General features: G+C 54.1%; 1 protein-coding gene across 1 annotated transcript; it reads left to right on the top strand.

Moving 5' to 3' along the window:
- The first annotated feature begins 6,762 nt into the window (after positions 1 to 6,762).
- On the top strand, positions 6,763 to 10,607 carry LOC308504053 (glutathione S-transferase P-like). Its single transcript, XM_081064058.1, has 7 exons — positions 6,763 to 6,787; positions 6,927 to 6,962; positions 7,308 to 7,414; positions 7,521 to 7,608; positions 8,666 to 8,769; positions 8,869 to 8,976; positions 9,137 to 10,607. Coding segments are annotated over exons 1-7 (633 nt in total). The 5' UTR covers positions 6,763 to 6,786; the 3' UTR covers positions 9,326 to 10,607.
- Positions 10,608 to 15,640: the final 5,033 nt, after the last annotated feature.

Genomic DNA, 15,640 nt, shown 5'->3' with positions numbered 1-15,640 from the left:
GACAAGCCTCAGATGCTGTGGGCTCCCGCCAGCCCCCAGCTGCTTCCAGAGCGAGTCTGGGAGCACTGCAGGGGATTTTCCTAGGGTTTTGTGGGGAAGATTGGGTGCGGGTGGGCAGGCGGGGAGCCCTGGACACAGGGACTTGGGTCCTAATCCGGGATTATCTCTGAGCATCTCTGCTGTGAGGAGAGCCCTCTGGAATGCCCTGCCTCTCTGTGCTCACTTCTGAGGGTCTTCCAGATGCCCTCTCTCCAGCATCCCTCTTCCCCCAACCCCTACCCCTAATCTCTCTCAATCAGGAAACTTAATGTCTTCAGAAGCAGGGCCTGAACCTAGGAGGAGGAAGCCATGTGCCCAGTGTGCCAGGGCGGGCTGGGGCATCTCTCCCGTCAGAATGGCAGATGATACCAGGTGGTATGAACTCTGCAGAGCCTGCCCCCACTGCCTGTTCAGAGAGGAGCAACCTCAGCCCAGGAAGCCCCTGCCCCTTCCTGGCAGGTTCCTGGCTTTCACCTCAGAACACCTGCCCAGCCAGACTGCTCTTGGCACCTCTGCCTTGACCAGTGCCCTGACCTTTGTACTTGGACAAGGAGCTAAAGGGAGCCGACCCTGGGTGCCATGGACTGACCACAGGACTCAGTGACGGCAGAGGTGGAGAGGGACGTCAGCTGACCAAACTACTGATCCCTCCATCAACATACATGTCTGGGGTTTCCTCCCTGGGCTGGCCCCCGTTGGGGTGTGGGGTTCCCTCTGTCCCTTCATGGTCCCCTCAGTTGAAGGTAGACCCACACCCCTGCCCACTTTACCTGCCCGTAGGCTGCCTGCACCTGGGCCTCAAGCTCCTGCAGGAGAACCCGCCGCCTGGTGGCTGCTGGGTTGGCAGGGGCCTGGCTGGGCCCCGCAGTGTCCTCAGAAGGCCTGGGGTCCCCCGTGGGGAGGTTGTCACCTTCCGGGCCCTGGGGAAGGGCCATGGAGACGAGGGCTTGGCACCTCCTGCTGGCCGAGGGACGTGGCCCCACTCCAGTCCCCCTGGTCCTGCTTTAGTGGGGGGGGGTTGCTTAGTGAGCACCTGTGGGTGTCCCCATAGGGTCCCTGCTACTGTCCTCCTTGTTCCTTGCTCCATGGGCTGGTAGGGCACAGGGACCCCCGAGCCCTATATTTTCCTGGACCCCCTTTCCCTTCACACGGCCCCTCATAATCCTAGCCTTCCCCCACCCCACCACCTTCCAAGCTTCATGCTGGCCACGGACGGCACCTGGGGTTCCACAGGATTGTCTGTACAGACACTGGGCCACCCAGCCTCTCTGGCTCCTCGTTTCTGAATCTCCCTGAACTCCCTTCTCTGTTTCTGTTCTGTTCTCTGCCCCTCTCTGCCCCCCTCCTTTGGGGTGTCCTCTGACACCCTCCTTTGGTGTCTCTCTCTGTCTGTCTGACCTGCAGCCCCTCACTCCACCCCCCGCCCCCTGCTGACATTTGTTCTGTGGTATCTGTGGCTCTCTCTGACCACTCAGGACTGTCTCTCTGTCCCTTCCCTCCCTCTGTTGTGTGGGGATCTTTCTCGCATTGGTCTGTCCATCCTTATTCTTAAATTCTCCCCACCATCCTCCCCCCAGGATGGCTCCTGGATTCTGGAAAGACAGGCTCCCCACCAGCCCTAGCCCAGACCTTCTCCCTTCTCCCCACCGCAGGGTACCTCTGTGCTTCCCCACCTCCCGACTCCTGCCAGCACCTCCCACCTTACTTCTGCTGACTTCCAACCTCCTGCTTTTCAGGGAAAACAGTGGGTCTGGGCCAGGCAGTCCCCGCTGGCCTCTTGTGCCCCCTTGTTATGTCCCCAGCCCACTTACCACCTAGCTGCCTGCTCCTCACCTCCCAGAATGAGGTCAGTTGTCCTGTCCCGGCTCTGCTCCAGGCCCCTCATGATTTATTTACTTGCCCCCTGCACCAGCTTTTGTCCGAGGGAACCAGATCCTGCCTGACACCTGCCATCTGAGCTGCTCGATCTGGCTGTTCTCGGCCACGCACGGCCATCCATTCACATATTCCTTTTGCAAACATCTGAGGCCGGCTGGGACCCAGACCCAGGTCAGCTGCTAGGGCCACATGACAGACCCCATCTGCCCGAGGGCTCTGCTCTCAGGCATTTCTAACTCAGAAAGGGGCGAACAGGCCGTCTCCAAGTGCTTGGGGCACGGACGCAGCCATCAGGGGGCTTCATGGAGGAGATGAGGGATGGGGCAACATGCTGGCGTTGCCCACCCATGTTTAATGTGGTTTTGGCGCTGGGGCAGCGCCGGGAATCAGCTGTGGACTTACCGACAGGGTATGTTGGCTAGAGACCCTCGGGAGGGAGGCGGGGGCCAGTGGCCTCTGGAGAGGGTATGGGTGGCAAGAGGTGGGAAAAGATTTCAGACGGCCTGAATCCAGCAAATGTTTGTGGAGCAACTGCCATGTGCCTTCCTTGGTGCTGGAACTCGGTCCCTGACTCCTGGAAGCTTCCATCTGGCGGGAAATGCACATTCAGCACACCCAGAATGACAGTGGAGGGGTAAGTGCAGGGGAAGGGTCCACTAGGCTGTTGAGATGGAGGAGAGTGGGGACCTTGCTGTGACTGGGGGTGGAGACTTGTGAGCCAAGACCAGACGGATGGTGGGAATGACATCGTGAAGGGAGGGGTGGCCAGGCGGGCAGAGGGAACAGCTGCTACATAGCCCTGAGCAGGTCTGAGGATCTGAGGAAAGACCATGTTTCAGAGGCGAGTGACACTGGCCAAGGGTCAAGGGAGGGAAGGGCTCATGGTGACCATTCTTATTGACCATTTGGGGCTCAGCTTTCAGCATCCTTCAGCCCCTCTGCACCAGGGTCACAGCTCCCCCCAGAGGCCAGGAGTCCGATGTTTCCCAGGCAGAATGGCAGGCATCCCTCAGAGATGGGCCTTCTCCCATTTTCTGCAAGGTCATAGGAAAGGCCTGCAGAGTGGGGCTCCTCATACATTCGCTGTGTGACTCAGGCAAGGTATTTCATCTTGCCAAGCCTCAGTTTCCTTATCTGAAAAATGGGGTTGACCTAGTATCTGCCTCATGGTGCCTTTGTGAAAATTAAATGATAAAGGAGGACCTAGCAGGTTCCTGGCACATAGGAATGGCTCAAAACACGATGGGTGCCACATGTGATGAGTGACTTCCTGTCCAGATAACCACCTAAGAAGATGGGCAGTGTGAGATATGCGTGTCCCAAAGTATAAGCCAAAGTAATGGGGGCTATGTCTGGTCAGAATATAGTGAGTAGAAGCGTTTGTGATCAAGGAGAAAAGCCACTGTGTCTAGGTGAACAAAGCCTGGCTTGGAAATCTTTCCCGGCTTGTGTTCAATGAACAGCGTCTTAGGGCATTCATCTTGGTGCCCTTGACTTGCCCATCCTGACTTAGCCAAGCTGGGGGCCCTGCTCCAGGGTCCAGGACGTCCAGGCGGATCAGTGGTCGACATACCCTGTTTCCCCGAAAATAAGACCTAGCCGGACAATCAGCTCTAATGCGTCTTTTGGAGCAAAAATTATATAAGACCCGGTCTTATAGTAAAATAAGACTGGGTCTTATATAATATAATAATAATATAATATAATACTGGGTCTTATATTAATTTTTGCTCCAAAAGATGCATTAGAGCTGATTGTCTGGCTAGGTCTTATTTTCAGGGAAATGCGGTATGGGTGGATGGGTGGATGGTTGGGTGGATAGGTGGGTGGTTGGATGGATGGATGGATGGATGGATGGATGGATGGATGGATGGATGGATGTGTGAATGGACGGACAGGTGAGTGACTGACTGGATAGAAGGATGGGTGGATGGTTTGATGGACGAGTGGTTAAGTGCTTGGTAAATGAATGGACGCACAAATACATAGATAGAAGGTTGGGTGGATGGTTGAACACATGAATATATAAATGGGTATAAAGATGGATGGAGAGATGGGTTAATTGGGTGGGTAGTTGGATGAATGAGTGGATCAATGGATAGGTGGATGTTTTGATGTACTGCTGGTTGAATGTTTGGTTGTTGGATGGATGGATGATTAGACAGACGGGTGTGTAGATGAGCCTAGAGACAGATGGACTACCAGTGACAAGCTTATATTCTTCATTAAAAGAGTCCATTAGGGTAAAGATAGGTCAGATATGGATCTCACTTGTTTCGGTGTCTCCCAGGATGTCTGGCCCACTCATTGCCTGATGCAGAGTAATCAATGTGTGCAGGAAGACTTGTGTCTATCTATCTCCCCCCACTCTGAGCTGTAATTCCTCTGATGGCAAAAATGATGGCTCCTTCTCCACCCTGTTCCTCATAAGCCAAACCCAAGCACCATACACAGAGCCATGTGGAGATACCACTTCACTCTTACCGGGATAGCTAAAGTAAAAAAAGCAGAGAATAACAATGGTTGGGGAGGATGTGAAGTTGGAACCTTTATGTGCTGCTGTTGGGTTTATCACGTGGTGCAGTTACTTTGGAAGAGTTTGGCAGTTCCTCAAAATGAGTTACCATATGACTCAGCGACTCCACTCCTTGTACAACAGGGATGAACCTTGAAAACATGATGGTAAGTGAAAGCAGCCAGACACAAAAGGCCACATACTATATGGTTTCCTTTATAAGAAATGTCCACAATAGGCAAATCCATAGCAACAAAATAGACTAGTGGTTGCCAGGGGATGCGGGGACGGGGGATGAGGAGTGACTCCTAATGGGCACAGGGTTTCTTTTTGTGGTGCTGAAAATTTTCTGGAATTACATAGTGGTGATGATTGCACAACACTGAATATACTAAAAACCACAGAAAGTACCCTTTACAAGGGTGAATTTTATGTAGCAATAAAGCAGTTTGTATCTATTTTAAAACCCACCAAAGACAGGTGCTGATGTATACGGATAGGAAGTGGAGGCTGGACAAAGGGAGGTGCCTAACCAGTTGGGCTGGGAAAGCTCTGCTTCTGGGCCCCAAAACACCAGGCCCCAGGGTGGCCACAGAGCTAGACCACAGGCTGGGCTTGTGGAGCAAGAGGACTGTGGGTAAAAGCACCACCTGGAACATCACAGCATAATGCCAAGTCATCTTGGGTGGCAGACTGCCCAGGGGACCTGAGCGTGATGGCTGGACGCTGTGAGCTGCACTGGACGCAGGGGGTCTTCCATTCTCCCAGGTCTATGATACTTGTGCACAAAGAGGGGGTGTGCAACTCCAGGCCAGAGCAGGTGATTGAACCTCTCTGAGCCTTGGTGTCCTGGTCTTTACAATGGGAACAAGACTCCCTCCCTCCCAGGGTATTGTAGAGATGAAATGAGACCATTTATACAAAAGCTCTTTGTAAGCTGCTAAGTGCTGGACAGATGTTGCTTCAGCTGTGAATCAGGGATAAAGCTCAGCTCTGGCACCCCTGCCCCAATCCCTCCTGCCCCAGGCAGCTGTGGGCTCCAGTGAGGCTAAAGGTTGCTGGTGATTAGCCATGCTGGGTTTTTTCCCATGCTTTGGGTGTGTACTTCTACACAGGACACCTTCCTCTCCTTGTGGTTCTATCAGGAAAACCAGGCTGAGACGCCTGGCTCTGTCAGGCCCCAGGTCCCAAGGAAGTCTGTCACACCCAATGAGAGCCTCCCTCACACGCCTGCCTTGGGAAGTGGCAGCCAGGAGAACTGGGCTACCAGATGGGTGCCAAATGGGTCTCAGGGAGGCAGGCACTGGGCTCTGCCTGGAAAGACACAGCCCTCTGAGGTCCACGAGGTTCTGTTCATTCCAGTATTTCTGCTTTCCTATCCAACCACATTCCCAGGTTCAGCCTGTATTAGACTCAGTCAAAAAAGGTTGTGAGGAGCGGCCAGATAGCTCAGTTGGTTGGAGCGCGAGCTCTGAACAACAGGGTTGTTGCTTCCACATGGGATGGTGGGCTGCACCCCCTGCAACTAAAGATTGAAAACGGCGACTGGACTTGGAGCTGAGCTGTGCCCTCTACAACTAGATTGAAGGAACAACTACTTGGAGCTGATGGGCCCTGGAGAAAAACACTGTTCCCCAATATTCCCCAATAAAATTTAAAAAAAGAAAAAGAAAAAGTAAAAGCTCCTAATGAATATTTAAAAAAAAAAGTTGGGAGACAATAGACCTTGCAGAAGAAAGAATGAGGGTTAAAAGTGAGGCCCCCGAAGCCAGCCAGATCTGGGTTTAAATCCTGTTTACTAGCTGTGTGATCCTGGGAAAGTCACTTAACTTTTCTGTGCTTCGGTTCCATCCTCTGTAAGACGAGGATCAGAACAGTCTTAGGGTTGTAATATTTGTAAAGTTCTCAACACAGTCAGCCCCTAAGGGTTTGCTATTATTACTATCATGGAGGGAGGATGTGTAAATGGATATGTCTAATTGCATTCATGCATGCAACAAGCATTTATTGAGCACCTACTGTATGCTGGCTCTGGGGACCAGCACTAAGCAAGGTACTCAATCCTGGCCTCTGTGGTCCCTGAGGAGTTATGTGTGTTTGGGTATGGCAGGGAGGAGGGATAGTGGCTGTGTAATGCCAAGTGTGAGTGCCTCTTATACAGACACTGCCCTGCAGGCAGGGTACACCCATGTAGATGAGCAGGTGGGTCTGTCAGGCCCTGCCCCCACCACAAAGAGATTTGCCTGGGACCAAGATCAGTGACTTGGTACATTCCTGGGTGAGGTGGGGCCAAAAGTAAATATAAGGCCTCTGTGTTCCTTCCTGCTTCCTGCTGCACTTGTACACCTCCGGCCAGTGAGTAGAGTCTGGACCTGGTAGGGAGTGGGCCCAGGCTGAGCCACCCTCTCTCTAGGGGGACTGACGCTAAGGCTGACTGCCCTTTGGCCCCGCAGCCAGGCGGAAGTCCTTCATCGTCCTGTCTTGTCTCTCCTAGTGCCACCCTACACCATCGTCTACTTCCCTGCCCAAGGTGCTACCTCTGCTTCTTCTGGAGGGCCCAGGCCAGACACTCAGGCTGCTCCCTGGACTTGGGCCGGGATTGCGGGGGGCAGGGCCAGGCGACTTTCCCCTTTTCCTCTGCTTTTCTTTCCTGGGGCACTGTGGGGCTGGGTGTCCTCCCCTCCTCCCCATCCCCTTCTCCAAGACACTTGGGGCCATGGTCTCCATTCTTCCTCTGAGGTCCAACCTCCCTCAGAGGCTCCCAAAGCTAGGGTTCCTATTCCTCTGTCCTTTCCTTGTACTTCCTGACCCCTCCCCAGGGTTCTGTGAGGCTAGGGCTCTGCCTGTCCCCATACTCTTGTCTCCCCACCTCCAGGGCGCTGTGAGGCCATGCGCATGCTGCTGGCTGACCAGGGCCAGACCTGGAAGGAGGAGGTGGTGACCAAGGAGGCTTGGACGCAGGGCTCTCTCAAGGCCTCCTGTGTGAGTGCTCGTGTCTGGTGGGGTCAGGGGCTGGGCCGTGGGGGACAAAACTACCGTGGGGGGCAGCCAAGCTCAGCACCTCTGACAGAGCTGTGCCACCCCCCAGCTGTACGGGCAGCTCCCCAAGTTCCAGGACGGAGACCTCACCCTGTACCAGTCTAATGCCATCCTGCGCCACCTGGGCCGCTCGCTTGGTGAGTCCTGAGGTCACAGGCCGCCCGGTCCAGAAAAGTACCTGAGAGGTCCCAGCAGGATGTTCCCAGGCCTGAGCAGGTGTGCTTGCAGACACCAGAGTCCTGCCTGGCTGAAGGGCAGGTCTGATGGCCCTAGAGGAAGTGTCAGGGCCAGGGTTAGGAGGGCTCTGGGTTGTGGGGCTGGGGTGGCCAGTCCACTTGGGCAGGGGCAGTACGGTCAGCCCCCAGCCAGACAGTGCCAAATGGCTTCACTCCACCTATTTCCTGGACAACAGCTCACAGGAGGCCGTTGGCAACCATGTGTGTGCTGGGGCAGGCTAGAGGTCACTGCAGCTATGGCCAGGGGCTTCCAAGTGGACCTCCTGACCGTTTCTTCCTCTTCTGGCCTCATCTGAATCTGGAAAACCCATGTTTACAGAGGACAGACCTATGGCCCTGTTTCAAGGGTGGCAGGAACATGGCTTAGGGAGGCGGCTGCCTTTTCATTAGCCAGCCTGGGGTGGTAGTGCAGAAAAGCCCTGGGTTCCAGGAGGATGAGACAACTAGGGAAGGAGGCAGACGAGCATTGGGAACAGCCAGGCCCAGGCACATCCTAACTTTTTCAGGACCCAGAGTGAGGACAGAGGCTTCCACTGCAGCCTGTCACGTCCTTTTCCTGCCCCTATGCTGTCTGGCACCGCATATGAATATATCCACCCACACAGTCAAGTTCTGCCCAGCCCCACAAACAGCCATCCTTAGGCCTAGGGAGGCATGTATGAGGGGCTTGGTCCATCCTTGTGGCCGACATATTTGGGGGCGGGGGCTTGGGACCATTTGGGCAGGGAACTCCTGAGTCTCAGCCACCTAGGGTGTGGCCTAGAAGGCCGGCGTGGGCTTCAGCTGGGTGTATCTCCTTGGACTCAGAGATGGGAGCAGCAGAGTTAGACGGAGTAGAGCCTCCAAAGCCAGGGACCGGTTGCCCAGGCCTGAGACCTGTGTGCTTTTTGGGGCGAGGAGAGCCTAGCATGGCACCAGCCTGAACAGAACCTGACCCATTGCCTGGCCACTGACCCAGGGCTATACGGCAAAGACCAGCGGGAGGCGGCGCTGGTGGACATGGTGAACGACGGTCTGGAGGACCTCCGCAAGCTCTGTGTCCACCTCGTCCGCCACAACTATGTGAGTGGGGGCCTCGGCTGGTGCTCAGGCCTGCGGGGCTAGGGAGGTCATCTGGCCAGGCACGTTGCATGCCGCCCCTGGAATCATTCTGGTTCACAGGAAGAGGGCAAAGCCCAGTATGTCCAGGAACTGCCAGGGCGCCTGAAGCCTTTTGAGACCCTGCTGTCCCAGAACCAGGGGGGCCAAGCCTTTATCGTGGGCGACCAGGTGAGTGCTGGATCCAACCCATTGAGGGTCCATTTCTCAGATGGGCAAAAGGAGGCCCAGAGTAGGGGCCATGACTGGTTCATTGGAGCAGCTAGAGTTCTGGCCCCAGCAGCCCTTCTCTCCTGACCCCACTCAAACCACCCCGGCCCCTGCCCTGCAGATTTCCTTCGCGGACTACAACCTTCTGGACTTGCTGCTGAAGCACCAGGTCCTGGACCCCGGCTGCCTGGACTCCTTCCCCCTGCTCTCAGCCTACGTGGCTCGCCTCAGCGCCCAGCCCAAGCTCAAGGCCTTCCTGGCCTCCCCTGAGCACATGAACCGCCCCATCTTTGGAGCCCGCAAGATATGAGCCCGCCCGGCCTCCTCTGGGAGAGTGGCTGCCCTTGGGAACCAATAAACACGGTGAGAGGAAAGCTGTGCAGTAGTCACTGAGGACCTGGGTGTGCACAGGGGACCTCTGCCCCTTCCCAAGCGGCCTTGGGGAGGGGGAGGGCCGGGCTGGGCTTTAGGACCTGGAGCTGCCAGGAGACAGGAGTTCTGAGTCCAGAGAGGAGAATGAGCCTCCACACCTCAGGGATGCGCTGGAAGACTTCCTACCGGAAGGAGTTGTCCTCCACGGAGACACTTGTGATTACAGCAACCTGGGGAGTCATCCCCACTGAGAGAAGGGCGGGCGCTGTGACAGTAAGGGACAGTCCCGGCCGGCTGTGTGCCGGGCACGCACTCCGAGGCTGTGCACACGGGGAGTGACACACACTTGGGTGTGTCACACGTGCATTGATGTTGCTTGTTCTCACGTGTTACCCACGGTCACCCCAGGTGGTGCGGCAAGTGGCTGCGGGTGTGTGGCTGCAGGCAGGCTTGGACCAAGTGGGGGGCTGAGGGCCTCCCTCAGCTTCAGGGAGCTTCTGTCGCCCGGTGGGAGTGCCCCACAATCTGCCCAGTCCCAGCACATCTCTCCCTCCTGAAAGGCTGGGGTCGCCTCCTGCCTGGCTCCCTCAGTCTGCCTGGCACTTCCTGCTGCTCCTCGCGCAATGTGGAGTCGGACACTCCAGACTGCCAGGCACTCCCAGTGCATATCTGTTAGTGGCTCCTTGTGGCCCTCTGGGTAAAGTCCACAGGCTCGCGAGCCTGCCAGGCCCTCCTTCCTGTGAACCCCTCTCTCCAGAACATTCTCCACCCTCCATGCCCTGCTCACTCTTAGAGCCACACTGGGTTTCTCTCCGCTCTCCAGACAGGCCTGCTCTGCTCCTCTTGCCTTTGTGTCTGGATCTCCTCCGCCCAGAACTTCCCCATCCCACCTGCCCACCATCACGCCATTTCAGCACTCAGTTTGCTGCCTCTCCAGCAGCGGCCCAGGTGCCCTGGCACTTCCGCCTGTTTCTTGAATAAAGCTGCGAGAGCAGTATCAGGCGAAAAATACATCCACCTAAATAAAAAAATGCACGTATTCACCAAGTTAAGTGCTCACATGCAGAAGTGCATGCACAGGAAAATGTTGGAGTGTTTGGATGCTGTCTAATGCCAAAAGCAGTGACCTCCATTTCTATGAAGGAACATATTACTACTGGTTCTCTTGTCAATTGCTCACATAGACCACTGTAGTAGATAAAACTATGGTACACCTGCTTATGTGTTGCCTCCCACTGTGTGCGATTTTGTTTCTTTTGTTAAGAGCTGACTCTTTTTGTCCCACGGTACTGCCTCCGCGGGGAGGCTGCGGGATCTCAGTCACTCACTCTCTCTCTCTCATCAGCTGAGTCTGTTTTACGGGAGTCTCCGATCAGAGGCCTGTCCGAGTTCACAGGTCTGGTGCACCCACTCCATGCTGGCCCTTAGATGGTTATCTAACCCCTTCAATGGAGGAAGCTAAAAGTCAGAGAGGTGAGGCAACTTGTCCCAGGCCACACAGCTCATAAACGGGAGAGCTGGAATTCAAACCCAGGTCTGAATGGCTCCAGGCTTTGTCATGGGTGGTCCTCAGAAAGGGAAGAAGGGAGGTGGTTGGAGGCCAGAGGAGAGAGCAGGAGACCAGTCTCAGGGGTAGGACAGGCCTAGGCATGGGCAGGTAGCAGAGGCTCTTTGGGGGTGGAGTGGCAGGGGCACTGGTATCACTGTTGTGGCTTTTCCTGCCAAGCTAAGGACTTGGAATTGACTTCCAGGGAACTGGGGGCCACCAGAGGCTTTGGAGCAGGAAAGATGACATGGAAATGGACTTTTAGGAGTGTTGGCCTATGAGTACAGAGGTCTCCGGCATCATCTAACTCAACACCTTTACCTTACAGATAGGAAAACTGAGGCCCAGAGAGGGGAATGGACTTCTCAGGTTCACATCTGGGTCCGCTGCTCCAGGGCTGGAGGCCTGGTTGCCCCTTAAAGGAGCCTCTGCCCGACAGACTTCAAATAGGCCCTGTGAGGAGGTGCACTGGGTTTGGGTCGCTGATTGGCAGTTTTGGTTTCTGGAGGAGGAGAACTGACCTTTCTGGATGAGAATGCCCCAGGAAGGGGCCATTAGTCCTGAGGGGAAAGTGGTGGGACCTTGAGGCAATAATTGCCACGTGGGGTGGGAGGTCCGCTGTGCTGGTGGGTCTCATAAATCTTCCCCAGGGAGGCTGCAGGGCACAGGGGAGGCCTGCAGCCCCACGGCCTGTTGAAGCTGCAAGAACTTTGCTCCATTCCTTCCAGCCTCTTTTCCTGCCTCCACTACCTTCTCTGTCAAGGACTTGGATGGCTCTGGCTTAGGCCCCATCCCCCATCTCCCTGACCCCAAAGGCTCCCTTGTAAGCTGCTGGAGGACTCTCTTCCCTTCCCTGGTCTGGGACCCTGAGACTGGAGGTCGGGATTCCCGTCTGCCCTCCCTGGCTGTACAGTCTTGGACAAATGGCTGATCCTCTCTGAGTTTGTTTGTGACATCCTGGGTGGTCACAAAGTGCCACTGTTTATCGAGCACCTCCTATGTGCTAGACACTTAGCAGGTCTTAAGACCTCATTGTACAAAGGAGAAAACTGAGGTCAGAGGTGGAATTTGCACCCAGTCTGGCTGACTACCCAGTTATGTTTTATCCCAAACAGCCCCAGAAAATGCTTTTAAATGTGCTATGGATGAATGACGTAGTAATGAAGTGGTTATCTAAAATGTACATGTTAGGTGAATGTTAAATATCCTGGGTGAAATCAAGTCAGAGCCACGGGGAATTTTAGAAGCAAGAGCATAGGTCTGCTTTGCTGTTTGCTTTCACCAGTTCTGCAAACATGTGGGGACAAGGTGTCGAGATGAAGTTGAGGTAAGTGTGTGCCCCTGAGGCTCCTCTTACTGAACTGAGTAGATGATTACCCCAAAGAACTGCTGAGTATTTGTCTGGGAGGTATTATGGGCAACTAAACCACACCTGAGCTCCAAACTTTCCCATTGGAAGACTTTGGACAGGGTGAGGGGGGAGCCTTTGTGTCTCCAGATGGGACAAGGTCAGAAAAAGATCCATATGTCCTGAGGGCATGCGTTTTGTTTGCAGCCCCTTCAACTTATTTTCGTGAACCTTATTTTTTTTACTTATTTATTTTTATTGGGGAATATTTTTATTGGGGAATATTGGGGAGCAGTGTGTTTCTCCAGGGCCCATCAGCTCCAAGTCAAGTCGTCCTTCAGTTTAGTTGTGGAGGGCGCAGATCAGCTCCAAGTCCAGTTGCTGTTTTCAATCTTTAATTGCAGGGGGCGCAGCCCACCATCCCATCCCATGTGGGAATTAAACCGGCAACCTTGCTGTTAAGAGCTTGCGCTCTAACCAACTGAGCCATCCAGCCGCCCCTCATGAATCTTATTCTTTTTTTTTTTTTTTAAAGATTTTATTGGGGAAGGGGAACAGGGCTTTATTGGGGAACAGTGTGCACTTCCAGGATTTTTTCCAAGTCAAACTGTTGTCCTTTCAATCTAAGTAGTAGAGGGCGCAGCTCAGCTCCAGGTCCAGTTGCTGTTGTTGGTGGCAGAGGGCGCAGCCCACCATACCTTTCAGGAGTCGAAAGGGCAACCTTGTGGTTGGGAGGACGTGCTCCAACTGACTGAGCCATCTGGGAGCTCAGCGGCAGCTCAGCAGCAGCTCAGCTCAAGGTGCCGTGTTCAATCTTAGTTGCAGGGAGCAGAACCCACCATCCCTTGCGGGACTCGAGGAGTTGAATCGGCAGCCTTGTGGTTGAGAGCCCACTGGCCCATGTGGGACTCGAACCGGCAGCTTTCGGAGTTAGGAGCACAGAGCTCCAACTGCCTGAGCCACCGGGCCGGCCCTGAACCTTATTCTTAAGAGTGGCACCCAGGAGAGAAAATAAGATGAGGACATTCAGCCTACTCATCTGCTGTGCCCACAACTGGATTCTGGCTCAAGAGTGTGTCACAATAAGAAGGGCATAGCCTCTAAGAGATTCAGTCTTAGTACGCTTACGTCTTCAAATAGACCCAGTGATTAGGCCACACCTGTGGAAAGTTACCATTTTGAGAGTTTAAAGCAGTTGTTTCTTTCCCATATTCCAAAAATAGAGACTGTGACTTTGGCTCATATATCCAGCCACGGCAGAGTGGCACACACAAGTGGGATGGCCACTCAGCTGGAACCTGGCAACCCCCACCAGACCCCCTCGTCCTGTCCTTCAGACACATGGGACCCAAGCCCAGCCACTCACTGAGTCCCAGCCCCAGGCACGGCAGTTGGTCCAAGCAGTGAGCACACGCACAGAGCTGGGTCCGTCAGAATCCTCCGCTGACCCGTCCCACAAAGCAGCTGGCGAGGTGTCAGGAGCACCCTCTGACAGGATCTTTCTTTTCTGTTCAAGAGACTGTGAATTCAGGCAGACTGTGGGGTTGGTTTAGCTGAGAGAGTGGAGCCCATGTACAGAGAAAAGTGTGTGTGTGTGTGTGTGCGTGTGCGTGTGTGTGTGTGTGTGTGTGTGTGAGAGAGAGAGAGAGAGAGAGAGAGAGAGAGAGAGAGAGAGAGAGAGACAGTTGTTTGGTGTTTTTCTAAGGTCATGACTGCAGTCTCTGAAAAGGCAGTTCCACTCTGTCCTTCCTCTGGTTTGTTCCAATGAGCCCATGAGTGCTCCCCTTTTGGGAATTGATTTTCTACGACTTCAGCTGAAAAAGACTGTGATAGTTTCAAATATGTTCACAAATCCTTCAACAATTTTCACCTTAAAGTTTAGAACTGAATTCCCTACCCGTTGAGTGTGGCTGGACGTCGTGATGGGCCGCTAACTCACAGGTGTGGTAGACTTGATGGCACGTGACGTCCAAGGCTGGGTCACAAAAGGCCTCGTGGCTTGCTCCTTGTTCCCTCTCTTGGATCACGTGCTCTGGGGGAAGCCAGCTGCCATGTCATGAGGACACTCCAGCAGCACTGTGGAGAGGTTCAGGTGATAAAGAACTGAGGCTTCCTGCTAAGGCCAGCATGCAATCACTGTCCACGCCGCCATCTTGAAATGGAACACTCTAGCCCCAGTCAAGCCATCGGATGGCTGCAGCCCCAGCCACCATGCTGACTGCAACCCCACGAGACACTGTATTAACCACGTCCTTTATTTCCTGTAGTCTGATGCTTTGACATCTGGGGCCTTGCTGACCTGGAGGGATGGCCCCTCCCAGCCTTAACTAATCTCTAGAAGTGGTAAACAGCTTGTCTTTCAGATACAAACCCACTGCTTCAAAATCCACACTCACAACTACCTCCTTTACGGAGCTCTCACACATTGGGCCACTATCCCTGCCCTGCCCACCCCAAGGCCAGGTGCCAGACAACCAGGGGCAGCCCCCATGCCCCAAAGCCCCCTGAAATTATCCAAACTAGCCTGCTTAGCCTGCCTGGCCCGTTCCTTTCCTTTACCGTGGAAACCACAATAAAGGCTCTTGCTCACAGTTACTCGTCTCCCCCTGCCTCCTGGTGGCCTTGGTGCTTCTCCATGTGGCTTGGCATGCCCCGTGCTCTTGCGATCTATAGGTTATAAACTTTCGTTTGGTGGCAGTTGCCTCCTGATCTGTTGGCCTTGCCACACCTGAACAATAACAAAACCTATATTTAAAACAGAGACCCTGCACAACAACCACCCGGCCAAACCCCTCCCGAATTTCTGACTCAGAAACGGAGATAATAAATACTTGTTGTTTTAAGTGGCTAAACTTTGAGGTGATTTGTCAGGCAACAACAGGTAACTATAGAGTCATAACCAAGCCGACGCCATCTGGCCGCAGTGTGGGACGGAGGGGGAGCAGCTTTCAAGGCTCACAAGGCAAGACAGGTGCTCTGAGGTTTAATGAGCTATTTTCCAGAGGTTTCCTGGTTCCTCTGGGTGAGGTTTGAGGTCCCTGAGGTTGCTCAGGAGAAGTGAGGGTTCGTGCTTGGAACAGAGACACGTTCTTCAAACAGGAGTCTTTCCTTTGATGATCCTGGTTTCTGATTGTGGACCCAGCATGTTCCAATAATTAGTTTTTCCAGTGTAGCTCGTTCACATTGAAGACGTGGAAGGCCGTGGGGGCCATGAGAGCAGGTGATGAACTTGACTTCACATCCCAACTCTGCCCTGTACTTGCTGTGTGATCTTGAGCTAGAGACCCAAACAAGGTGACGTCTAAAACATTTAGCAGAGTGCCAGCACATAATAAGTGCTCAGCATATGGCTGAAAACA

The sequence above is a fragment of the Rhinolophus hipposideros genome (genome assembly GCF_964194185.1).
Source record: "Rhinolophus hipposideros genome assembly, chromosome: 10".
Lineage (NCBI taxonomy): Eukaryota > Metazoa > Chordata > Mammalia > Chiroptera > Rhinolophidae > Rhinolophus > Rhinolophus hipposideros.
This window is presented reverse-complemented; position numbering and strand designations above follow the sequence as displayed.

What these genes read in the sequence shown, in the direction of transcription:
- LOC308504053 (XM_081064058.1), top strand. An exon ending in CGTCTACTTCCCTGCCCAAG is followed by an intron (nt 6,963 to 7,307) that starts GTGCTACCTCTG and finishes CCCCACCTCCAG; the next exon opens with GGCGCTGTGAGGCCATGCGC. An exon ending in GCTCTCTCAAGGCCTCCTGT is followed by an intron (nt 7,415 to 7,520) that starts GTGAGTGCTCGT and finishes GCCACCCCCCAG; the next exon opens with CTGTACGGGCAGCTCCCCAA.